This window comes from Syngnathus floridae, chromosome 10 (genome assembly GCF_059516105.1).
Source record: "Syngnathus floridae isolate MCC-2025c chromosome 10, RoL_Sflo_1.0, whole genome shotgun sequence".
NCBI lineage: Eukaryota > Metazoa > Chordata > Actinopteri > Syngnathiformes > Syngnathidae > Syngnathus > Syngnathus floridae.
In genome coordinates, this window is record NC_142422.1 from 3048678 (window position 1) to 3073420 (window position 24743).

The 24743-nt window shown below is 42.8% G+C and overlaps 4 protein-coding genes, 1 long non-coding RNA gene and 1 other non-coding gene across 13 annotated transcripts; 3 read left to right on the forward strand and 3 right to left on the reverse strand.

Annotated features, from left to right (window-relative positions):
• Positions 1 to 32: 32 nt before the first annotated feature.
• Positions 33 to 19644, reverse strand: ltap1 (lipid transport auxiliary protein 1). 5 transcript variants are annotated; one of them, XM_088386395.1, is made up of 8 exons: positions 19232 to 19644; positions 18581 to 18672; positions 2427 to 2528; positions 2257 to 2353; positions 2070 to 2123; positions 1788 to 1954; positions 1636 to 1694; positions 33 to 1550 (listed from the first exon to the last, which is right to left on the reverse strand). In XM_088386395.1, exons 3-8 carry the CDS (start codon positions 2487 to 2489, stop codon positions 1325 to 1327), a joined length of 666 nt encoding a protein of 221 aa, XP_088242521.1. In that variant the 5' UTR covers positions 2490 to 2528; positions 18581 to 18672; positions 19232 to 19644; the 3' UTR covers positions 33 to 1324. The 5 variants fall into 5 exon arrangements, with proteins under 5 accessions (XP_088242521.1, XP_088242522.1, XP_088242518.1 ...); XM_088386396.1 differs by lacking the exon at positions 19232 to 19644 and having other exon boundaries at positions 18581 to 18702; XM_088386392.1 differs by lacking the exons at positions 18581 to 18672; positions 19232 to 19644 and adding an exon at positions 2749 to 3006.
• Positions 4491 to 10643, forward strand: LOC148391808 (uncharacterized). The gene is made up of 7 exons (XM_088386382.1): positions 4491 to 4650; positions 5553 to 8148; positions 8220 to 8415; positions 8649 to 8741; positions 8830 to 9076; positions 10047 to 10157; positions 10224 to 10643. Exons 2-7 carry the CDS (start codon positions 5819 to 5821, stop codon positions 10385 to 10387), a joined length of 3141 nt encoding a protein of 1046 aa, XP_088242508.1. The 5' UTR covers positions 4491 to 4650; positions 5553 to 5818; the 3' UTR covers positions 10388 to 10643.
• Positions 11483 to 14175, forward strand: aqp10a (aquaporin 10a). The gene is made up of 6 exons (XM_088386390.1): positions 11483 to 11725; positions 12504 to 12630; positions 12701 to 12838; positions 13099 to 13217; positions 13288 to 13505; positions 13742 to 14175. Exons 1-6 carry the CDS (start codon positions 11621 to 11623, stop codon positions 13950 to 13952), a joined length of 918 nt encoding a protein of 305 aa, XP_088242516.1. The 5' UTR covers positions 11483 to 11620; the 3' UTR covers positions 13953 to 14175.
• atp8b2 (ATPase phospholipid transporting 8B2) lies at positions 14302 to 24612 on the forward strand. Of its 2 annotated transcripts, XM_088386377.1 has the most exons (29): positions 14302 to 14675; positions 15691 to 15761; positions 16785 to 16843; positions 16926 to 17039; positions 17103 to 17201; positions 17277 to 17338; positions 17408 to 17480; positions 17589 to 17659; positions 17726 to 17805; positions 17896 to 18054; positions 18298 to 18386; positions 18487 to 18683; positions 18778 to 18898; positions 18985 to 19072; positions 19913 to 19947; positions 20023 to 20182; positions 20255 to 20443; positions 20670 to 20785; positions 20906 to 21058; positions 21125 to 21236; positions 21312 to 21417; positions 21483 to 21675; positions 21741 to 21924; positions 22228 to 22451; positions 22514 to 22597; positions 22660 to 22905; positions 22997 to 23135; positions 23376 to 23506; positions 23676 to 24612. In XM_088386377.1, the coding sequence occupies exons 2-29, from the start codon at positions 15737 to 15739 to the stop codon at positions 24195 to 24197; spliced, it is 3831 nt and encodes a 1276-aa protein (XP_088242503.1). In that variant the 5' UTR covers positions 14302 to 14675; positions 15691 to 15736; the 3' UTR covers positions 24198 to 24612. The 2 variants fall into 2 exon arrangements, with proteins under 2 accessions (XP_088242503.1, XP_088242502.1); XM_088386376.1 differs by having other exon boundaries at positions 17726 to 18054.
• trnal-cag (transfer RNA leucine (anticodon CAG)) lies at positions 16484 to 16566 on the reverse strand. The gene has a single exon. It is a non-coding gene; the product is annotated as a tRNA-Leu (tRNA).
• Positions 19788 to 24133, reverse strand: LOC148391812 (uncharacterized). 3 transcript variants are annotated; one of them, XR_015860707.1, is made up of 4 exons: positions 21881 to 24133; positions 21085 to 21217; positions 20799 to 20953; positions 19788 to 20742 (listed from the first exon to the last, which is right to left on the reverse strand). It is a non-coding gene; the product is annotated as an uncharacterized LOC148391812 (long non-coding RNA). The 3 variants fall into 3 exon arrangements; XR_015860708.1 differs by having other exon boundaries at positions 19788 to 19979; positions 20646 to 20742; positions 21085 to 24133; XR_015860706.1 differs by having other exon boundaries at positions 21085 to 24133.
• Positions 24613 to 24743: the final 131 nt, after the last annotated feature.

A 24743-nucleotide genomic window follows, 5' to 3' on the forward strand; every position in this document is an offset into this window, starting at 1 on the left:
ACATGCAAAAACTGAAGGGAAAAAAATAAAAACAATTTTAAATCACAGTGTTATTTAGCAAATTATACAGTGATTACAATCAGGTCATTCAGACGTTACAGTAGCATTCTGGGATCAAACCCAGTAATAGATGTCTGAAGAACAAAATTACATTCAGAATAAATTAATGCACTGGAATCAAATATAATTGCACTGAAGTAGTGAAAGTATCAAAATATGGCTTCTGTAAATCATAACTAAGGCTTAAACAAAAAGAAATGCAAAAAATTAAGTGCACATGTTTCATCAAATGTGATTTAACACTGGTAGCTGATAATAAAGTTTACTTAGAGTAGGCTTTGTGTTTTATTTTTGACACTTGTGCTATAAATACTGATTGTCTTATCATGGCATCATGGCTTATTTTGGTCAAGTCAACTTCATGAATGCACAACGCAGCCCTGATGCTTGCAATAATAAGGCAAGTGAGAAATATCATTTACAAAGTAGTATTAGGAAGAAAAAAAAAATCAACTACTAGATTTAAATTTGTGAGACGAAAGGTGTATCGCTATATTATTTTTTGTAAAGAGCAGATTATTTCAAGGGGGGAGAAAAGTACGTTTTGAAGATCAACATCATGCTGGAATTCAAGAATAAAGCTGAATCTTGAAAACATTCTAGAACAATATTGATATGTGAAAAATGACACTTAGTGCCAAAATAAATGTGGCAGCAATGGGTTTATTCCAGCTTCCTCCTTCCATAGAAGTGAATGTGACTTGCTTTTTGTTTGTTAGATCAGTGGTCCCCAACCTTTTTGATCTGAACCGATGGATGTAATTGGGAGAGAATTACCTTTTTTTTTTTTTTTATATTTTTCAAAATAAATTCTTACTCATTTTTGCTAGCTTTGCGGGCTCGACTGGGGAAACTTGTCACGTGACCGGGACGAGTGTCTTGACCAGAATTAATTGCTCGTTGATAAATTTTTATTTTATTTTTTTTTTCCTGTGCGGCTTGGCGGCCCGGTACCAAGTGACCGGTGGTTGGGGACCTCTGTGTTAGATTACTTTTATTTTAGGATACAAAAGTCGCCCAAATTCATCTGTGGTGGGTTCCAGTTGAGAACACTGGTTTTAGATTCAAAACAAAATTATTACTGTTTTGAATTGTTTTGGCATTTAATGGCACACGTTAGTAACATTTAATCGACTTTTATGAGGAAGAAAAAGCTCCTTGGACCTAAAAAGTTTGAGAACCCCTGCTTACAGAAAATGGACGGCTCATGTAAGCATTATGAAAAGCCTCTAGGTGGCACCACCTCCTCTCTACTCAACTCATCTCACAAAGTGCTGTCCAGTGTGTTGTACTTATCCTTAAAGTTCTTAAGCTCCAGTAGATTTCGTGTCCGCTTGATGCGCTGCTGCGCCGCCGACGTGAGCTGGGCCCGCGACGACGGGGAGGAGCTTGCGGGCTCAGCAGAAGCGGCGGTCAAGTCCTTGGCGGCGATCTGGTGGTGCTGGCTCGCAGTGCTGCTATTGCTACTGCTTCTGCGCTGGCTTTTCACGCTGAAACCACAAGAGGGAGAAAACGATCATCTCCGGGCTCATAATTAAAATTCCACGCTGGGATTAGCGACGGTTGTTTACTCACACACAAGCCAGCTCAGTGAGAGCCTCCTGATATTTACTGAGTTCGGCTTCACCGAAAGCCTGCAGACATTGTTAATGTGTAAAATGAGTACAATGCTGTAAAAACATGGTACCACGCTCGACCCATATTCGGGGCAAGACAAAGACGTTGACCTCATCCCCGTGGCGTGCTTTGTTGTAGCCGTCTAGCACCGTGTCAATTAGACCCTTCTGGCCGTCCCTGAAGAGGCAATGTGAAGTTTTAAGCTGCAGAAGCCAAGTTCGGAATCGTTTTCCTGTCACGGCGCTGGAGGATCCGCCCAGATCATAAAAAGGGAAATCTGCAGATACACAAAAAAAAAAGTTCTGTCATCGGTTTAAATGACTTCAAATAGTGGTCTGTTATTATTTGGGTTTTTGGGTTTTTCAGTGAGGAAAAAAAGTGTATTTTATGACCTGTGTCTCTGATGGCGTCCAGTGCTCGCATCCTGTACTGGTACTCACAGCCACCTACACAAAAACACATTTATTTTAAAGAATGGAGATGTGCTGGACTTACAATGCAGGTCCCATAAAAAAAATAAGATCAATGATGGGCATGAATTGTAAATCCAGCCTTCGTGTGTTTGTGTGATGAACAAACCTGACTTTAGCCGCTCATCCTCTGCAGACAGCAGCCGAGGCTCATAGTGGATTTTCTGGACTAGGCACAGTTTGGCTTCAATTTTTTGCCTGAGCTCCTTCAACAGAAACATAAAAACACAATACAGCAACAGTACCAAGACTCAGTACAACTTCTTAATGTCATGTTACCTTTGGAGCATTGTGTCCGATGGGAGCGTGGGGTCCCCGTCGAGATTTCATGGCTAGTCTCATAATTTGCCTTTTCACAAAGATGAACAGCAAGACAAAGACCTAAAAGAAGCACAAGCAGAACTTGTTTTCAATGTCAGTCATTTGCTTTTCCGACTGAAACGATTAATATTGTTTTTTTTCTTGCCATTTCTAAAAGCAGCATCATACCAAGAAGAAGTGAAAAAACATTTTCAGGCGTAAAGTCTGTTACGGGATAAATGTGACTTAGGTAATACTAAACGAGACTAACTAAAGTGAGTTTTGAATGATATTGACTTACCAGACTACCAAAGGCCATGACGAGCACGACGTTGATGTGCGATAAACGCGATTCTTTCGACATTTTACTCTTTGACTCAAAGCGACGGAACAAAAACAACCGTAAAGGGACATATAAGCGTTTGCTAATAGGTCATTTTTCAAGGACGAAGCACGTTGAAATGTGCTTTTAAAAAAGTTAAGGCTCGGAGCGGCGTTAGTGTTTTGAAAAGTTACATGTCGCCGTCGAGTTTATTGACTTCCGTGTTGGTCACGTGACGCTGGTGACGTAGGTTGACAGCTCGTTGGGAAAATAAATACACAAGGAAATGAGAAGAAAGCGATATAAACAAGCCACTTTAAAACACAAAAGTATTTTTTTTCCCACGTCCATGCCACCTCTTGTATTTGCATTTCACCAAGTCTTGTGTAACTCTTGTCAGCCATTTCCTCCCTTCCACCACAATGGTGCATTTCTTCCATTGTGTGTTCATCCACTGCACGCTAAAGAATGAGTGAAGCTCCAATGTGGGCATCATTTGCATCTGTCCCTCAGAGACAAACTTCTCATTCTTATGTCAGGAACAAGAGTGGGTGTCTGTGTTGGAGTCAAACTAACAAACCTTCTGTGTGTAAAACCCGCAAAGGCCTCTGGACCATTGATTGATTGATTTCAGGGTCTTGGGAAATAACCTGTGATCAATATTGGCTGACTTTTGACACTCGTCAATCTCACTGTGCATTGATGCCCATACAACGGTGTCATAAAAAAAAATTGAACTTGATTCCAGGCGCTGTCAACAGAGGAGCAATAGACAGCTACGACAGCCTTTGAGTAATGTGAGCGTTAAAAATAAGTAATGTTACATTCCGGATAGCTAGGAAGTGGGGAAAATCCGGTTCCAACCTCAAAGTTTTCCAGTTAAAAATAAGCAAAAAAAAAAAAAAAAAACCACAGCCAACAACCACTATAAAAACATCACACACTTTCAACAAACTTTTTTTATATAGATGAGGTCAAATGATTATGCAGTGTTATTTTAAGTAACCAATAAATACAAATATTTTATCATTTTGATATTAGAAGACAAATGCATCTTTACACAACAACATGGAAAGCTGATCTAAATCCACACATTCCGCTCTATGGCAACTCCTCAAAATGTCAACAGCATTGAAACTTGAGTTCTGCAAGATTATCCTGCTCACATTTAAAAAGAACAATTAATCTCGTAATTGATTGTCGGTTTAGGAAATTCTTATTGCATCACTATAATTACAACTATCACCTGATATGCCACTTAAGGGTACGCCAAGACCTATAAAGGACTTTTCTAACCCTCAAGACAATGCTCCATCTTCCATACAAAAGCCCGACCTGCTTTATATTTTGTTGTACACGTCAACTGAGAGGTGAACTTTTCCACACATTCATCCCCGCTGGTATTTCTGCTGTCTACTCGAGCCCATTGTGTTGTCTGTTCCTAATTTAAGTGTCATTATGTATTTGGATACCTGTTCGCCCTGCCAGGTTGGACGCCACTTAGCCTGAGGTGTGTAAAAATGGAGTCTTAATTCATAGTGAGCTCGCCGAGCAATCAAATGATCCGAAAGCGCGTTTCCAATGATGTCATACTACGCTCAGAAATGTTTTGAAATATCTGTTTGTGTTGTTTAAATGGCTTTGCGTGAAGCTTAAACTACCCAATGAGGATGAGGCAAGGAGTGAGAAAACAACGGAAGGGGGAGGAGAGAGAGTCATAGGAGAAAGAGAGAGAGAGAACAAGAAGATAGACCAGTGTGGCTGGTTTGCGTCACTGTGCAGTCCACATCCCCATCGTGCAAAGCTAACACGCAAACTGAGCGAGGAGCTGATGTCATCGACTTCACTATGAAGCATTATAATAGTTTACTTGTGACTAAGGTAAGGCGCACGTCTGAATTACCGGATGAACGAATACATTTGAATGTATCTGTTTTCCCGGTTTCTGTGTATATATATATTTTATCTCTTATTTCCATGGCGGTCGCTTTGAGTTTGAATTAGAGCGAGCCACGTTGCCCAGGTTACCCAGATGGGAGGCTCGGGATCAAGCAAAACAGGTGTATCAGTAAGATGACACTAGCTAGTGTTAGACGGATCCACCGAGGGGGAGACTTACGAAAAATATATGCTACTAATTGACAATAGCTGTATATAAAATACACTTATTTAAATGCACCAGAACAATTAGCCTAAGAGCTATCTCGGTTGCAAACAATCAAAGCTGTCCTTGTCCGTCTCCATCTTATTCATGGTAGGCAGTCTGTAAATAAATCTACAAATTATTATGGTCTTTATCGGATTATTTCTTCCCAGCGTCAAGTTGTTGACAACCTCTAGCTGTGTAAGAAGAATATGTACTTGCACACAGACCGATTGTGTCACATTTAGACATTGTTGTCCCTGGATGGATTGCGGCCGGGTGAGTTTTTCCAGTTTTTTGTGGACAGGTTTAGCTGACAGTTACAGAATGAGCCATGTTGCTAGTGTAAACAGCGATTATGATATGAGCGAGCGCATTGTACGTCCTAGCATGAATGGACTCAAGTGGTGTTTATTTTTTTTGCTTTATTGGCAAGCTAATCTCAGGGCTTTATTTAATCAAGCTGTCTGATTGTTCCTTTTCCGTTCGTCTCTCTCTCTGTCTGTCTCTCCACCCATCTGTGCGTTTTTTTTGTGTTCCTCATCCACAACCGCTCTGTGATTTAAGTTTGACCATTGTGAGAAGCCACAGCTGCCACATATCACAACATTCCATTTTTCCATTTTCTTATGCTTGGCAGGCATCGAGAGCTCATCTTTGAAGCCTTGCTGGGGAACTAAAGACTTCTATGGACACGACGACATAAAAAAATGACTGCTGCTAGACAGCCGGCCTTTATTAGCTTATATGAAAAGCAAAGTAGTTTGGATGAATAGAGTGTAGGTGGACTAAAATGAACTAGCTAGTCGTTTAGAGACGTCTAAATAAATCCGGCAGAGTCATCGATTCTGGTTTTAGGGATTCGACTTTTGACAGGTGGTCATTAACTTTGTTTATGCTCTGACAATGGATGTGTTCTTGCTGCACGGACCAGTGACCGAGTATACCAATCAAGGGACTTTGGCATGCTTATCTGTCCGATCTGCCAACTCTTCCTCTGGCAGCCTCACTCGCAGGCCAGGTGTTAGGAAGAACTGTGTTTCCTCTGGAGAGGTGGTGCACAAAACTGGATTCGATGGTTCAAGCAAGCGGGCGAGATCGATCGATGGCCAGGATTTCAGGGCGGGAGCCGGGTCAGGCTATAAAGCGTGGACAGTCAATGTGAAAAGTTGGAATGAAAACAAAGAAATATCAGGCAGCACTGTCTCTTCCAGTCTGACTCACAATGGGAAAGTAGACCATAAAAACACAGACTTTGGCATCAACAGAGGTCGAAACTCTGCATCCGAGTGTTGGACTGGGACTGTTGGAGATTGGAGGCGGAGCATGCCGAGTCGAAGTAGGAGTGTCGACTGGAGGTCAGGGGAAAGCAGTCCTGATCGGGATGCACGGCGATCCAACATAGCTGCATTGCTAATGGAAGGAAGCAAAGAGACCGGCAGGGATACCGAAGGCCTGAGGAGCAGGTCCACGTTTTCCTCTAGAAGCTACAACTCTGCAGATATTTCTCCAATCAGCAGAGGTCCTTTGGCCAAAAATTTGGAAACAGTCAATGGGGGTAACTCCTACCTTTCAAGGCGAAGGTCAAGCCCGGAACCCATTGGTGACTTCAGAGAGACTGCATCTTTTGGGACCAAAAGAGGCCAGAGTATATTGGAGCGTATCGAGAAGCTCTACGGCTCATCTAAATCTGAAGATTTGAGCAAAGTTACGGATTTCTCTTCCTTAGAAAGAGACTATTTCAATGGCAGGGGCGAAGCTATGGGACACCATCGCTCAGGCATCAGCATTTTGCCAGGCTCATGTGAATGGGAAACAGAAGATTTCCCCAGGTGTGGCTCCAGTAGAGAAGGAAGCTACCACAGTCCACTTCTCGAGACCAAGACTGGGGGTTCGAATACTTCACCCTGTCCAAGGAACAGGGCGAGGTTACCAGAGGGACAATGGGAAGAACGGATCTATGGGAGGTGTTCCGACCACGGTGGCGTTGGTAAAGCGTCCATTGAGACAATGTCTCTGGACCGAGCAAGGAGCAGGAACACCAGGGCTAGTCAGATTAGATCAGACAGGGTTGCCCAGACTGTATCAGAGAAGCCATCTTTTTGGGGACTATCTGAGTCTAATAGGATCATTGGGACAAAGTGGGAAAAATCTATGCTGGATAGGGCAACAGCGGAGCTTGAATTAAAGGTTTATGAAGATGTGTTTGAGCCAAATTTAAACATCAGAAGAAACTCTGCAGGGTGGAAAACACACCCAGACACACAGTCGCCATCAGTCAGTGTGAGAAACAAGATCAATCAATTTGAAGCTCTGACACAGAGATCCCAAGGTTTCGGAAAGGAACACATGATGTCCCGAAGGGCCTTTTCGGTGCCCACAAGACTCAACACTGCCCACGACGGCTTGAGGAGTGAGTTGGAAAAAGGTGACAAGTCTCTGGGTCTGAGAGAGTTAGAGGGGACAGACAAAGCTGTGGGAAAAGTAGGTCAACTGAAAGGTCAGTCACAAAGGTCTTTTTCTGCGGACGAGATTGTTCAAAGGTCCGTGGTGGATTTGACAAAGAAGGAAGGGACTAACGTGGATCATATTTACAAATACATAGAAGATGTCAGTAACTATTCTAGGTTCAAGCATACGGTAGAATCACCCCTCAAGGAACATCATATGAACATCGATGAACCCGATTTTTGTAAGGTCTCAAGGGATAAGGACCGGAGAACTAACAATACCGAGTTGCTGAGCTCAAGTGACCCCGAGCCACGCCCGTACGCTGAGCTGTCCGGGATAAAGAAAGCAAAACCATCCGTGATTATTTTAGCAGTTACTGATGATGACAAGACTCCAACAAACTCTCCAAACCACTCACCCTCGAGTTCTCCGACCCCTCTGCCAAACAGTACCTCTCAACTAACCCTGACTGACAACGCAAAAGCCGCCAAAACCCTCGAGCGACAGATCCCAACTTCTGGGCAACCCTTCGCTACCTCTTCCCACAGCAAGTTCTTTCCAGATATCACTGAGAGTGAGTCAAAAGGGAAGAAACATGTGCGAGACTTGGATTCTTGGGTTGCTGGCTGGAATGCCTGGCGGGAGGATGAAGCTTTCAACGACGATGATGATGATGACAGTACAGAGAAGGACGACGATTCTTCCTACGATTCCGACTCTGGGGAGTCTTCGGTGACCATCACCAGCAACATGAGCCTGTCAGATCGCAGGAGCTTCTCTCTTAGGTATGTCCAGCAAAGCTAAGAACTTGATCAGTTGGCATCATTTCCTTACTCGGCTACCCTCGTGCCTGCAGCCTGGCGGAATTGTGTCACTTCACTGGAGCAGACTCCGACTTAGAGAACGACATTGACGAGAGCCCAGCGACGGGCAGGCGGTCGGCTTCGCTGAGCTCCGAAGTGTCGGCGCTGTCGTATGTGTCTGTGCTACCCACCGAGGAACTTGACAAGCTGCTGGAGGATGTCAGAAGTTTGGGAGACAGCAATCTTCAGGTACACATGATCAGAATTTCAACATTTTAGCTAGCTTTTTGAAATTACTCATTGAGCTAGGGGGGCCTGTCTCAATTAGCTTAAAGGGACCTCCAGAACTGATCCCATGGTACAAGATAACATGCTCAGTTTTCGCCATACCTAACCTGGTGATTAGGAATCCCCGAATAAGAATCTTACCTGAAATCTAATCTTTATTCTTATCAAGATTGATTATTTAACTTGTATTCCAGGATGATGTGCATGTGGTTGTCCTCCACAAAGAGGTGGCTGTTGGCCTTGGCTTCAGCATAGCGGGAGGCGTTGACCAGAACAAACCAGTCATTGTGAGTGAAATACTTTTTACACTAATAAAAGACTATCGAAGCGTATCTCTGTGGATTGTGCCTGGATTTATTTCGGTGTTCTTCACAGGTCCACAAGGTGTTCCCTACCGGTGTGGCAGCACAAGAAGGCTCTATCAGAGAAGGTGACCAGGTCCTATCCATCAATGGCACTGCCCTGGGGGGCCACAGTCACTGGGAAGCTCTGAGGGTCCTGAGAAGAGCTAAGACTCGAGAGATGGGAGTGGTGGTACTGAGGAGGGGTGACGTTGGGTGCATCTCAAAGGGGAGAGAGACTCAGACTGAGGAACCAATGCTGACTCAGACTTCAGAGACTGGTTAAACTCATTATTCTGTGGATATAAAGTCTACATACCGCTGTTTAAATGCTAGGTTTTGTGATATAAAAAAATAACGAGACCAAGGTAAATCGTTTCCAAAACTTTGGTTGCGCATGCTGAAGATATTTTTGTTTGGAATTAACCAATTGCAGTCAAACTCATGTTAAATGGGAGTTGGGACTTTTAAAGTGCCTCTGCTTAACCCCAAATAAAGTTCAGATGTTCCAGAATGCTTTTTCTGACATTTTTGTAGTCTCATCTTACAGCACAGTCCGCAGAGCATTTCCGCAGCATCAGAAGTATTTTTCATAGTTGTTAGTCAGGAGGAGGACGCAAAGAATTTCCAAGACAATAAATAGACCATGAACACAGTACATGGCATTACCAAGAACTGGATGTCCCTTCAAAATGATTGCAAAGACAGGAGCCCAAATGGTCAGGGAGGATGCAAAGAGACCCACAGCAGCATTAAAGAAGCTGCAGGAATTGTTGGCAAGTACTTTTCAGAAAATATGACAACAATCTTCTCTAAGTGCTAGTTAGCTGACTTTGAGCGTTGCCAATTGGTTATTCATGCCAGTGCTAGCTGCATTTGGAAATTAATAGAACACACCCAGCGCTGACGTAAGAGTGAATTTCCAAACGTGGCTCATCTATCTGGCTTGAGTGACAAGATTGTTTTATAAGCTAACATTAGCTTATAAAGGGAAACCATCCAAGCCCAGCCACATAGATCAACCAAACCCATGTGAGAGCTGTGTTACGGTTTTGATGAAACCAAGGTTGCAATTTCTGGCCATAATTCCCAGGTCATAAGTCACATCAGTGTTGCAAAAAGGATTTTAAATGGTCTCTTTTTTTTACGTCACAAAAATGTTCCATTTCAAAAGCGGTTTGTAGACTTTTTATATCTAATATACATGTTGGGATTTCAAGTGTTGTTGATATGTGTTTTGGATTTTCTCAGGTCAGTGTATGCATGTCCATCTGGAGAAGAAAAGCAGAGATCTGGGCTTCAGTCTGGAGGGAGGCATTGGTTTGGGGAACAAACCACTCACCATAAAGAAGATCTTCCAAGGTACCCTGAGTAAAACCTCAAATGTTCTTCAAATCGTTCATTTAATTGATTTCGTCTCCGCCACAGGCGGCCCAGTCGACAAGATTAGTCCCGGCGACGAGGTGATGGAAATCGAAGGTGTGAGCATGTTAGGGATGAGGCGGTTGGAGGCCTGGACTTTGATTCGAGGACTTCCCACCGGACCGGTTGATGTGGTAATACGCCGGCCTCGTAAAACGTCCGAGCCATAGCCGCCACGGAAGAAAATCTGATCTGGACTTTTTGATGGACTCTTCTGGGATCAGGCCGTTTATAACCCAATTTACAACATAATTATCCTCAAAGCCTTAACAGAAGGCCATACATTTGAAGGTATTTAACACATGCATCTACCTCAAGGCCACATGACACGTGTATGTGAAGGATTTTGTCTTATATACTGTGAACACATGCTAACAGCATTTTTGAGTTTATATTGCTTTTTAATAAAGCTTAATCCAAAATGGACGACTGGCATTTGCATATTCTGCAGAGGGCGGTAGAGTGATGCATTATCAAAAAAAAAAAAAAGACCTTTTAATTATTTTTTACCCAACCAAGCAGTGCATAAGATGTGATAAGAATAATCAATTAAAAGTAAACAATGTTAATCAGTAAGGTTGTTAAAACTAAATCTTCTCACTTTTCTTGGTATCTTATCAGGTGCATTTCTCTTTGCTTCAGCTTTTTTTTCAAATCTATCAGTAACCGCATCTTTGACGCAGAGATTAAATACCTTGCACAATTCTTTTAGAGTCCAGAGTGCACTACTACTAATAAGGAGACAGTTTAAAAAAAATAAAAATGATTAGATAGATTTCGACTTTTCCAGTGTATTGTTTTGCTCTCTAACTAGAGCTCAGAGTTCAAGAGAACCGGTCGACTGGTCTATGTTCACTGCCAACTAGGTTGAGTTTTGTTTGTTTGGTCACGCGCTTCCATGCACAGACACACAAAAATAACACACATAACCAGTTTCCGTGAAACCACGCAGACAGCTTTGCCTTGGGCCACGTTTCAACTTTGTTCATATTAATGACAACATTCATGCATATGCAGCATCCAGAAGCGCGTTTAATTATTATTGTTTTTATTCAGTTGTGAAATTCTATGTAAAGAACGTTAAATACAACTAAACTGAACTCAGACGGTAATACCGTCATAAACCACTAGAGGGAGACTGATACAACTACCTCACTTTAAGAATCACTATATACCATTAGTATTGTTATCATCACAATCATCATAATGCCTATATAGAGGTAGTGGTAGTTTGTGGAGGACAACAAAAAAATCTGTCCTCTTTTTTATGATTATCTCCTTGTTGATGCCGTCAGCAAGCAACGGTGTGAATGTGACGAGTTGGTAAATGATTGCTAGTGTTGGAGGAGCCAAGCTGAAAAAGGGCGCAAGCAGACAGTTGGAGAAGGAGATGCTGCTTGCGGATGTCCAAGCACCTTGCCGATATGTTGAAGCGACGCGTCTTCCGGGTGACCAACGCTCTGCTAAAAGAGTGCATGGCCGAGTTTTTGGGGACTTTTATTTTGTTGGTGAGTGACATGCGATGACTGGTTTGTATTATTGTATTTTTTGATCTTTAATATGACCCAAGCGTTGGAATGACAATAAGGCTTTCTGATTGGACGATTGGGGTAATACGAGGTCATTATTTCCACAAAATTGCTTTGTGACAATTTTACGGATCATAATGATAGGGTGTGATCACATCTATTTTTTTTACGGTACAAAAAAATGTATCCTGCATGTTTATCCATTTTAAAAAAAGATGACAAAAAAACTATTCAGTCAATATTTAGTGTGACTACTAGAATCACTTTTTATACAAATTTGAATGTCTCAGTAAACTGACTGTATAGTATTAGGGTGTATTTATAATTATTTATTAATGTATTTATTATTTAATTTATTTGTGTATTTATTTATAATTACTTATTATTATTTTCAACCATAAATGCATGGGAAATGATTGGTGACTAAAAAGCACAGTCATTGCAGACTGTATGCAAATATTAGATTATTTTGCAATGGAGTCACTGTGTGAAAGGTGAATCTATTTTTTTTGTTTATATTCCTCTGCTTAAAAGAATAGCAGATTTTAAACATATATAATATTGAATTTAAATGCATTTATGGACTTTTACTCTGTGATGATGTTGAGGCATGACCTCAGAGGAACTGGAAAAACCAGTCAGGGCATATTTGCATGTCCTTTGGCAGTAAGACTGAGTGACTTTTTTATCTTGAATTTTATTTGGACTTATGTTTATCTAGTCACCCTTCGCCCTTTTACTTTTATGTGCCATGAAGCTTTTCGGCTGCTCAGCGGCAGCACAGGTGAAGACCAGCAGAGAGACCAAAGGCCAGTTTCTGTCCATCAACATGTCCTTCTCAGTGGGCGTGATGTCGGCCATGTATCTCACCAAAGGCATCACGGGTACTGTACAAACAGCCACTTGAGTTTAAAGTCCAGCATTAAAATGCTGATGTGATGTCATCATCTGCAGGTGCCCACCTAAACCCGGCCGTGACGCTCAGTTTCTGTGTACTGGGTCAGGTGCCATGGAAGAGGATGCTGCCATATTGGCTCTCGCAGGTTCTGGGAGGATACGTTGCATCGGCGCTCGTCTACACGGTCTACTACGGTCGGTCTTTTGGAGTATTGTAGATTTTGCAGCTTGGGTGACTTACCAAAAAAAACTGTAAAATTATTTCGAATTAATTCCATTGTCACGAGATCTCAACTCCGAGGCATCCCACAAGCAAGAAAACGTAGTAATTGTGAGATAAGATAAAAATTGAAGAGCCCGACAGTGGGAACGTTCACGTTGCGCAACAGCAGAGAGCAAAGTGTGACATGTTTGGTAATTGAAAAAAAAATGATATTAGCTTTTGTTTTTCTTAGATGCTATCATGGATTTTAGTGGCGGGATATTGACCGTGTATGGACCAAATGAGACGGCGTCCATATTTGCCACCTATCCCTCAGAGTATCTCACCTTGGGCAGAAGTTTTCTAGACCAGGTTGGTTTACAAAAATACTTTTCTACTCTTGACTATAATGATGTGATTTTTTTTTTTTAACTGAGAGCAGGTGGTGGGCACCGGCATGCTCATGTTATGCATCCTATGTCTGGACGAGAAGAGGAACACGCCAGCTCCCAGCGGGCTGATTCCCGTCATCGTGGCGGTTATCGTGCTGGGCATTTCCATGTCCATGTCGGGTAACTGCGGGGCGGCCATCAACCCGGCCCGTGATTTGGGACCTCGACTTTTTACTCTAACTGCCGGCTGGGGCTTAGAGGTCTTCACGTGAGTACAACCCAATGAGATTGTATGTTTATGATTGCTGCCTGTTCATGGGTCAAGGTCTGCTCAGGGCGGCTTGATCGTACAAATGTGATTTGGAAAAACGTGGATTTGGCCGCTCGGCTTTTGCCCTCGTTAACAAAATCAACAAAGCAAAAAAATGATACTGTGGTTGAAGTTAATGGATATATTTTAATTGTATCTGGTTATTGTAGTAATGCTAATGTTCACTTGCACAGGTGTTACAACTACTGGTTCTGGGTGCCCCTGGTGGGCCCCCTTCTCGGCGGAGTTTCCGGTTCTTTACTCTATTTAATGTTCATCCACTGGCACCTGCCTGACCCGGATCCCCCCAAAGACGCAGACACGGCCTCCATTGCCAGCGATACAAGCAAGCAGCCCACTAGCGCGCCGCTGATTGGCATCGAGTTAAAGACGGCGTCATTCTGAGAAGGTCACGGAAAAGTCTGAGATGGACGTTTTCATTTTTCATCTTCAAGTTAAGAGCACTTTTTTGTCAATTTTACTCATCATTGAGGTGAGCTTTATCGAATGGAGGTAGCTTGTCTCATAATCTTGTTTACATTTTTTTCCCTTGATTTGATACTTCTTAATCTAAATGATGGCTGTATTTATTTGTATGTTGCGGTTATTAAAAATATAATACTATTCAGTTTCTCCGGGCTGGGCAAATCATTTATTTTAATATATTTAAATAATTTATTTTAATATATTTATATATTTTAGCTTTGATACTTTAACACTATTTTTTTTTTTTTTTAAATATCCTATTTACTACTGTAACATTTACCCAAATGCATCAGTTTTATTATGCTAATGGAACTGTAGAGGGCGCCACTAAATAAGACAAACATCAAGCGCAAGGTATATTTTTGAACTCACCTGATGTGTAAATAAACGTATATGAAGAATAAAGAGAGTTTAGAATAAATCAACTAAATGGACGCCGAGCAACATCATGGATGACTTTTATAAGTTGTATAGTGGAAAAGGATTCAACCTCTACTCCCCCCCTCCCTTCCTCCATCCTCCTCATCATCCTCATCATCGTCCAGCATCAACAACTCTCAACCACATGGTGACCTCAGACAGAGTGAAGAGGAGCGAGGATGCCTCAGCTGGAAACATTTCACTGTTGCCAACTTTGAGGAGGTACGTTTGATTCAGTCAATGATTCAGATTTTATGGACTTGATTAACGCTGTTGCTAGACTGCAAGGATCACTCTGGAGGAGGACAACAAGTCACGCTTTGGCACATAGTGAACAATTATTAAAAAAATATATCAAGAGTCAAGCTAAACGTAAAAGAGAGAATTATTCTTATTCTTTTTTTTTCATTATTATTGTATTGCACAATGAATTACATTTTTGGGGGCTCAAACCAAACTTTGCACACACTGGGCCTGGCAAAAAAATTGATATTTTAAATATTATATACGAGTACAAAAATGGCTCTACAGCGCCCCCTACCAAGATACCTAATAAGTGTGGCTTTTTTTTATTATTTATTGTGTTGAACTTCATTATATATTTATTTATTGTCAATTGCATGTTGTAATTATTTATTATAAATATGATGAATACAGGTGAAAGTGAAATATGAACATTTCACATTTAAATGGAAAATAAGGATATGGATGTGTTCGAGCGTGCACGTGTGTTGCCGTGTAATTACTCTACAAGAGATGAATGGTAATTGAATTAGACATTCATTGTTATTAATTATTCTTTTAATACTTTAAATTTATACTACTAATTTTACTTTACTTAAGGAGTGGGCTAGAAAAACAACCCAGCATTTTTTTTTATTTTGAAAGATAAGCTAAGAAGAGAAAGGGTGACCGTGGAAGAGAAGGAACTGGAGCTGAACTCTCTCTCTCACTCGCTCTGTCTCTCTCCCTCAGGGATATTGATTAAAGGCTCGTCTGCCCGAGTGTTAGTATCACTTTTAAAGACGAGCCGACGAGACGCGGCGTACCTTCTATGCGCTGTCCAGCAAAGTGTCCTAGCAGTTCTCCCCACATTTAAAAAACCACGCATGTTAAGCTCAATAAAGACTAAAAATTCGGGTTTAAAAAACTTTTTCCGCTGAAGGCCACGTATTGTAGATTTTTTTTAAGGACTGTTAATCAGTGAACTATATTTTGACTCATGTTTCTGTTGTAGATAATCTAATGGGCCATAAGCGAGTCAAGAAGGCAGCAGTGCAGAGATGTTTACAAAAAAAAATCCTCCAGGTAAGGCAAATAAAATAAATACATTTTTAGCCACATGAGCTTGAGCCACCATGCAACTTGAGCCCTTTGGTTTCCTTGGTGACGTCCTCGCATGTGCTGACAGGGTTGTAAAGTTCTCGATGAAACCGCGTATAGTGCACGAAATTGCCACATCATGAGCCGGCTGTGAAGTGAAGTGATGATGATGGCTTTGCTCGGCTTTCTATACGATGTGTCTTCGTCTCAATGACCTTGCCTTTTGCAACTTGCCACTGCTGACTGAGACGCAGATCAATTTGAGGGGCGCCAGGCTCGCTTGTCTGTGACATCGCTTGCCTCATCATCATCTTCATTCGTCAGCTTGAACACACGGCACCGGTGTGACCTTCCTCCGACCTCTGGATCGTCCACTCTGTCATTGTGACGTCTGACAGCCAGTGCGGATTCTAAAATTTCGAGGGAACGTTTTGTAGCTGAGCCTAAGTCGATGAAGCCCCCCCCGGCCATACAAATATGTCACTCGCCTGCAATTAAATTCAAAATATGACATTATGGATATTAGGTGCTTCATCCTGAATCGATATTCTCGTTTAGGTCTCAGAGTGAGCCTGCAGGTTTGTCTGTAATGGAGCTTTATGGATCGCGTCGGGGCTGCTGCTAGATGGACAGTATTAAACACTTAATGGGCCACTTGCAAAAGATTGTTGTTAGAATTGTTCGGATCAAAAAAAATAAAAAACTCTTGTCAGAAGTGGGATTCGAACCCACGCCTCCAGGGGAGACTGCGACCTGAACGCAGCGCCTTAGACCGCTCGGCCATCCTGACACTTGCTGTGATTTACCCGATCATTCATTGGCTAAGCTACTTAGAGCTAAGCAGGTACAAAAAAATCCTCACAGCGTTCTGCAGAGTCATTTCATCTAAAAAGCGCTTTCATTAATATTTAAGGAAGCTGACGTAAACAGTAAGAATGTAGTTGTGTATCAGCAGTCCGCCTTTCAAATATGTTTATATCACGTAATGCGTGGGTTGTGTTTCCGCAGAGGAGGAGCGAAAGGTCAGGGCCAACGACCGAGAGTACAATGAAAAGTTCCAGTATGCAGTAAGCTCTCTCTTTCCTTTCCTCGCTCGTTCGGCTTCACGACATTAACCGATACTTCCCGTGTGCTCCTTCAAAACACAAGAGTAACTGCATCACCACATCCAAGTACAACGTCCTCACGTTCCTCCCCATCAACCTGTTTGAGCAGTTTCAGGAAGTGGCCAACACCTACTTCCTCTTCCTGCTCATACTGCAGGTAGGTTAGCCAAGAGCGAAGGGGGGGGTGCACACTTATGCTAAGTCGCGTATGCTGTTTTAGTTGATCCCTCAGATCTCCTCCCTGTCATGGTTCACCACCATCGTGCCATTAGCGCTGGTGCTGAGCATCACCGCCGTGAAGGACGCGACGGACGACTACGTGCGGATGACTCGCCTTTACGTCACACCGAAATAGATTCCGATTTTATTGTTAATCTTTGGTCATCTCCTGTAGTTTCGCCACAGGAGTGACAACCAAGTGAACAACCGTCAGTCTCAAGTGCTTATCCGTGGATCGTAAGTAGCACAAAATATTTCTCTATATTATTTACGAGTTGAAAGGCACGTCTTATTTTGTTGCGACAGGCTTCAGAATGAAAAATGGATGAACGTCCGAGTGGGTGACATCATCAAATTGGAGAACAATCAGTTTGTGGCTGTAAGTAATTGCAAATTTTCCACAAATGTCTACCAAAAAGTACTTTTTTTGTAGGAGTCAAAATATTAGAAACCCCTTTTCACTATGATTAATTGCTTTTGTACGCAGGCTGACTTGCTGCTGTTGTCCAGCAGCGAACCTCACGGTCTCTGCTACATCGAGACGGCCGAACTGGACGGGTGAGTGGACGCGCCGCATTTTCACCGTCGGTTCCACGACTTCATGACGTTTTGAACGACCTACAGAGAGACCAACATGAAGGTGCGCCAGTCTGTCTCTGTGACGTCAGAACTCGGGGACCCCAACAACTTGGCTCAGTTTAACGGTAAATTTTGGACTTCAATTTTTTTATCTGCTTCTCTCTCAACTCTCACGACTTTGACTTTGACTTTGATATTCATTTCTTCGAGCGAAGGCGAAGTGATTTGCGAGCCCCCCAACAACAAGCTGGATCGTTTTAGCGGGACTTTGTACTGGAGGGACAAGAAATACGCTTTGACCAATCAGAACATGCTCCTTCGAGGGTGTGTCCTCCGCAATACCGAGGCCTGCTACGGCTTGGTCATCTTTGCAGGTAGAAACGAGACTCAACATGAATGTTCAGATGAGATTCAAAACCCAATAATCATGCTAGATCAGGTTTCACCTCTTTGATCGCAACCCCCAGCGCTAACCACACAATATCGCTAAGTAACTAAGCTAGTTAGCTAACAATCACTAAATAGCTAGAATGACAGTCAATACATTACCTCACTAATTACAGAGCTACATTTTGGACAAGAACATATAAGAACATGCTTATGTGTTTGCTTTGGAGGCCCAGACACCAAGTTGATGCAGAACAGCGGCCGCACTAAGTTCAAGCGGACCAGTATCGACCGTTTAATGAACACTTTGGTCCTCTGGGTAAGACACCTTCTCACTTTCATGGCAGTCAACTATTTGAGGCCTTGATCTAAGTGGATTTAGTGTCAGATCTCAAGGCATTCATCTTTCTCTATGTCAGATTTTTGCTTTCCTAGTGTGTATGGGTGTCATTTTGGCTGTGGGCAACGCCGTGTGGGAGCGAGAGGTGGGAACGTTGTTTCAGAGTTACCTACCTTGGGATCCTCCGGTGGATGGTTTCCTCTTTTCCGCTGTCCTCGCCTTCTGGTCTTATGTTATCATCCTCAACACGGTGGTGCCCATCTCGCTGTATGTCAGGTAAGAAATGAACATTTATCAATACTTTATATGGTAAGAAGAAGACACACTTATTTCAGGACATAAAAAAATATTTTGATGATGTGCGTAACAGTGTTGAGGTGATCAGACTGGGCCACAGCTACTTCATCAACTGGGACCAGCAAATGTTCTGCTCACAGTGCAACACACCAGCCGAGGCGCGGACCACCACGCTGAGTGAGGAGCTGGGCCAGGTGGGTTTCCAGCGAGTCATACAAGTGGAGGGAGTCCATGTTGAGTCACATTTGAGTTGTTTGCAAACTGAAATGACTTTATTCAGATTGAGTACATCTTCAGTGACAAGACTGGAACACTTACCCAGAACATCATGAGCTTCAAAAAGTGCTCCATTAATGGACACAGTTATGGTGAGTTAATTAAATTTCTACACAAATTATGTCCCTATATTAATTATTAATGCATTTACTCAGTGTTTCATCAAATCAATACTATACGTTGCTGGCTGCTGCCTTTATAAAATAAATGGCTCCTTCACCCAAGAGCAAAAATAAACAAAGGTACCTTACTTTTAATTATGTGAGTTCACTCCAGTTGTCTAGACAGCAACTGTGGCGGGTACAAAGTCGACCAGACGATGTCAGCAAAGTCCTCCCAGTTGTCAAACAGTCAATTCAAGCGGGCTTCTTCTCTTCCTTGGCACTTCGTTTCTCCATACAGGCCTTATTTATTGCGTTAGCTTTCACTAATTGCCTAGCAAAGTCCGTGCGTTAGCATTAGCATGAGCCTCTGTATTAGCGGCTAATTCCACTTTCTATCACTAAGTAGTATACTCAACCGACCAACTATATCTTAGTTAACGTTTCCAAAAGCGTTTTTGCTGAACACTTATGCCAATTGTGATCAAAATTTCAAAATTCCACTTGTACCCACTTAAGAGTGCCCGCCACGTCGGCCATCTTTTTCTAGACTCTCGACCTTTCACCCCGGATGTGATTAGTACGCTAATTATGCAACACAAATTAATTATTTTTTTATGTACTATATACATTTAAACTGAAATTATGCAAAAAAAAATATTTACGATTCAATGACAGAATAAATAACCTTCTTACATTGAAAAAAACTATTATAGCTGGTAAAAATAAAAAAAAATTATGCCCTTTTTGAACTTATATTCACTCAAAAATATCGTAACATTTTTAACTTGATTACAATATCTTACTGTATTCCATTCGTGTCACTTTTAGGGGAGGTAGCAGATCCATTGGGGCCCCAGCCAAAGGTCTGTCCAACCACCCAAAGTACATACAGTCCCTAAAAATACACACATGACACTTCAATATTATTTCTCTTCCAGAATCTGGATTTCACTCCTTTCAATCCCCTGGCTGACCCAAACTTCTGTTTCTATGATGACACTCTGCTGGAGTGTGTGAAAGTGGGAGATTCCCACGCTCAAGAGTTCTTCCGCCTGCTCTCCCTCTGCCACACCGTTATGAGTGAGGAGAAGAACGAGGGTAAGGACGCCATCAATCTGTCATATGTAATCCCATCCATGACATGATTCTACTCTGTGTGTGAATGTCCAGGAGAGCTGGTGTATAAAGCCCAGTCTCCAGATGAGAGGGCTCTTGTGACAGCCGCAAGGAACTTTGGATTTGTGTTTCGCTCACGAACACCTGGGACCATCACCACCACCGAGATGGGGCGAACAGTCACCTATACGCTGCTCGCCATCCTGGACTTTAACAATACCCGCAAGAGGATGTCTGTCATTGGTGGGATGGATGGATGGATGGATGGATGGATGGATGGATGGATGGATGGATGGATGGATGGATGGATGGATGGATGGATGGATGGATGGATGGATGGATGGATGGATGGATGGATGGATGGATGGATGGATGGATGGATGGATGGATGGATGGATGGATGGATGGATGGATGGATGGATGGATGGATGGATGGAGCTCTCACTGTTTTTGCTCTGTTGTTTGTCAGTCCGTAACCCCGAGGGCAGGATCCGTCTGTACTGCAAAGGAGCTGACACTGTGTTGTTCGAGAGGCTCCGCCCCTGTAAGCAAGACCTGATCAATATGACCTCAGACCACCTCAATGTGAGTCACCAACCACAGGTTCAGTCAATCCTCTCTTCATGGGTGACTCTGTGCTGCCATCTGCTGTCGTGGTGGCAACACCAGCTCACGTGAACTTTATTTGAAATGGGGTATCTCCAGGAGTACGCTACTGATGGTCTGCGGACACTGGCTCTGGCCTACAGGGATCTGTCAGAGGAACAATGGGAGATGTGGTCGGAGAGCCACCAGGGTGCTGAGAAAGAAGAAGATTTGCTCTCAGCTGCTTATGAACAGATAGAACAGGACATGATGGTCAGTCCACTCAGCTTGCATATTACCTTCACGTTAAAGTCTCTTTAAGGGATGTCTACTGTCTAGTTGCTGGGTGCTACAGCTATAGAGGACAAGCTGCAAGAAGGTGTCCCGGAGACCATCGCTCTGCTCTCCCTGGCCAACATCAAGATGTGGGTCCTAACAGGGGACAAGCAAGGTGAGATACAAGTGGGTGATATCAAACAAGATGGTCCCAGGAAGCTCTCAAGTTCCTTTGTGTGATCTCACACAGAGACGGCTGTCAACATTGGCTACTCGTGTAAGATGCTGACAGATGATATGGATGAAGTTTTTATCATCAGTGGACAAAGCGTCCAGAGAGTAAAACAGGAACTTAGGTCAGACTTTATGGATTGCTTGATTGTAAGAGATTAGATGATCTAATTGGTTATTTCCTGTATAGGAGGGCGAGGGAACAGATGATTACGCAATCGCAAACAAAAGACGCTGATAAAAAGGAGGTTGCCGAGGGATGTGGAGAAGCCTACGTCACGAGATTTAGAAGAACACAAAAACAAACGCAATGTCCTCCTTCCTCCAAACTCATGGACAACATCTCGGGAGATTTTGCTCTCGTCATCAACGGCCACAGCCTGGTAGGCAAAATCCACAAAGACCAAAAGGTGGAGACTGAAGTGCTTTCTCCTGTCACCCCAAAAAGGCCCACGCTCTGGAAACCGAGGTGGAGGAGGAGTTCATCACGACGGCGTGCGAATGCAAAGCGGTCATTTGCTGCCGTGTTACGCCGCTACAAAAAGCTCAAGTGGTGGAGCTGGTGAAGAAATACAAAAGGGCTGTCACCTTAGCCATAGGGGACGGTGCCAATGACGTGAGCATGATCAAGAGTAAGTTGGAGGAAGGATGACGGAAAAGAGAAGTTGAGCTGCCCGTGTCCACCTTTCGACAACCGCATGTTCAACAGAGTTTTATTTGTCTACCTCAATGTTACAAAACGCCTGGCAGGCTGTGTGGCAATACGTGTTGCAGTGTACGGTATGTCCTCATCACACTGGGAACTTCTTTGAAAGCCTCAAGGGGGGTTAAGGTTGTTCCTATTTGGTTTTCAGAAAACAGACTTTTAGCCTAAAACCCTGAAAACAGAAAAGAAGTTCCAGGATTTTCCAATTACTCCAAATCATTTTTTCCAGGTGCTCATATTGGGGTCGGTATCTCCGGTCAGGAAGGCATCCAGGCCGTGCTGGCTAGCGACTACTCCTTCTCCCAGTTCCGCTTCTTACAGCGTCTTCTGCTGGTACACGGACGATGGTCCTACCTCCGAATGTGCCGGTTCCTCTGCTATTTCTTCTACAAGAACTTTGCCTTCACCATGGTGCATTTTTGGTTCGGATTCTTCTGCGGCTTCTCTGCTCAGGTCGGAGAGGAAATCGTCTTCAATGGTGGGAGCGGAATGACCATCGTGTGTGTGTCTTACAGACGGTTTACGATCAGTTCTTCATCACGCTCTACAACATCGTCTACACGTCTCTACCTGTCCTCGCGATGGGCATCTTTGACCAGGTATTATCTCGGAAGCTCTGACCTACAATTCCAACTGACTTAGAATCTATTTTGAATTTTAGGATGTGTCTGATCAAAGGAGTCTGGAGTATCCAAAGCTTTATGAACCTGGCCAACTCAACCTGCTCTTCAATAAGAGAGAGTTCTTCATCTGCATCACTCAGGGTTTCTACACATCAGTGGTGCTGTTTTTTGTCCCTTATGCCATCCTAGCCGAAGCTTCTCAAAGTAGCGGAGAACCTCTTGCAGACTACCAGACCTTTGCTGTCACCACGGCAACAGCCTTGGTCATTGTGGTGAGTGTACAGGTAAGCCGATGGGGGGGAATTTTCCGGGCAGATGTTCCCGGGCTGTAGGTCATCATCAATGTGTGATAATCATGCTTTTGTGTTTTTGTAGATCTCACTGGACACGGGCTTCTGGACCGTTTTCAACTTTGTGTTTGTGTGGGGCTCGTTGGGTTGCTACTTCACCATCATGTTTGCTGTGCACAGTCAGATACTCTTTAGGAGCTTCTCCAATCACTTCCATTTTGTAGGTCGGTCCACAGTGCTATTCTTTTCGTCAATTGGAACTAATAAAGTCAAAATGAAGCGGTAAAGTTCAGGCTTCTGTAAGAAAGAAGAAAAAATGGGATTGCTTGAACTTGTCGTGCTAATTCAAAGGGGACTCGAGAAGGCGCCATGGGGAACTCCAAATTGAAAAGTGTTTTTTCTCAAGCACATTTACCAATTTAGGCTTAACAGTTGCTTGTTTTTGTGTTTTTTTTTGAGAGCAGGCAGTGCCCAGAGTACACTATTGCAACCAGTCGTGTGGTTGACTATTGCATTGGCAACGGCAATCTGTATAGTTCCAGTTTTGGCATTCCGCTTCCTCAAGTTGGACCTCAAACCTCAGCTCTCAGACACGGTGAGGAAAAACAAGAACATTCAGTAATGTGTCTTCATGCTTTCCAAATTTGCTCCATCAATGATTAACTTTAGCTTACATATCTTGTATGCACGTTGTGAGTAACCTCATACATTATAAAAAAGAAGCAAATATTGACATAATCAGTGTACTCTCATTATTACTCTAGGTCCGATACACTCAGCTGGTCCATCAAAAAAAGCGTAGACCAGCAGGTGGTAGCGTGGCATCCACCTGGCGCACCTCCGAAGGCCGCCTTGGCGCTAGGGGCGGTTCCCGGAGGTCCGGTTACGCCTTTGCTCACCAAGAAGGATTCGGAGAGCTGATCACTTCCGGAAAAAACATGCGTCTGTCATCTCTGGGTCTGGCCAGCTTCGCCTCCAGACACAGCTCCAGTTGGATCGACACCCTGCTGAGGAAGAAGCACACTCACACGCCCCCCAGTCGGTCCGGGGAGTGCACTCCGGCGCTCTCGCACTCTTCTTCGGTTCTGGGGTCCTCGCAGGAGGCTCCCATCGAGGAAGAAACGATCCGGGACTCTGAGATGATTCCCATGACATCCCATGAAGCCTCGAAGGATCTTCGGGAACTAGCCAACGGCTTAGACTCATCCTCTGTTGAAGATCACCCAACTAGGGAAAACAAAAAGATATATGAAAATTTTGAGAGTGGACCACTGGGAATAGAGTGATAGAATTTTATCAAGGCTTCTTACAGTTTATGCCAGAAAACAATTGTGACCATAAAAAACAACAGCAGCATATTTCAAGAGAGCATCCAACTATTAAGACAATAAAAAAAACATTTGATCAGTTCTCAGTGAGAACAAAACAAGTTACCATCATGTCTTTTTGTTGGCTGCATCATATTGATGTGTTTAAAGCAGCGTGATGTAAATCGGCTTGTAATGGAAAGTCAAGTAGAAACTCAAACACACTAATGGATGTTGGAGCTCATTTTTGTGTGCCTCTAAATACACTCTGAAATGTACTTTAAGTGTTTAGTCATTTATTGTTAATTAAATGTAATCAGGTATTATCATGCCACAATTGTGCTGTGTCGAGTATGTACTGTACTATATATATATATATATATATATATATATATATATATATATATATATATATATATATATATATATATATATATATATATATATATAAAGAAAGAAAATATAAAGAAAATAAAGACAGAAAATAAAGTAAAGAAAAAATATATATATAATTAAGCAGGATGT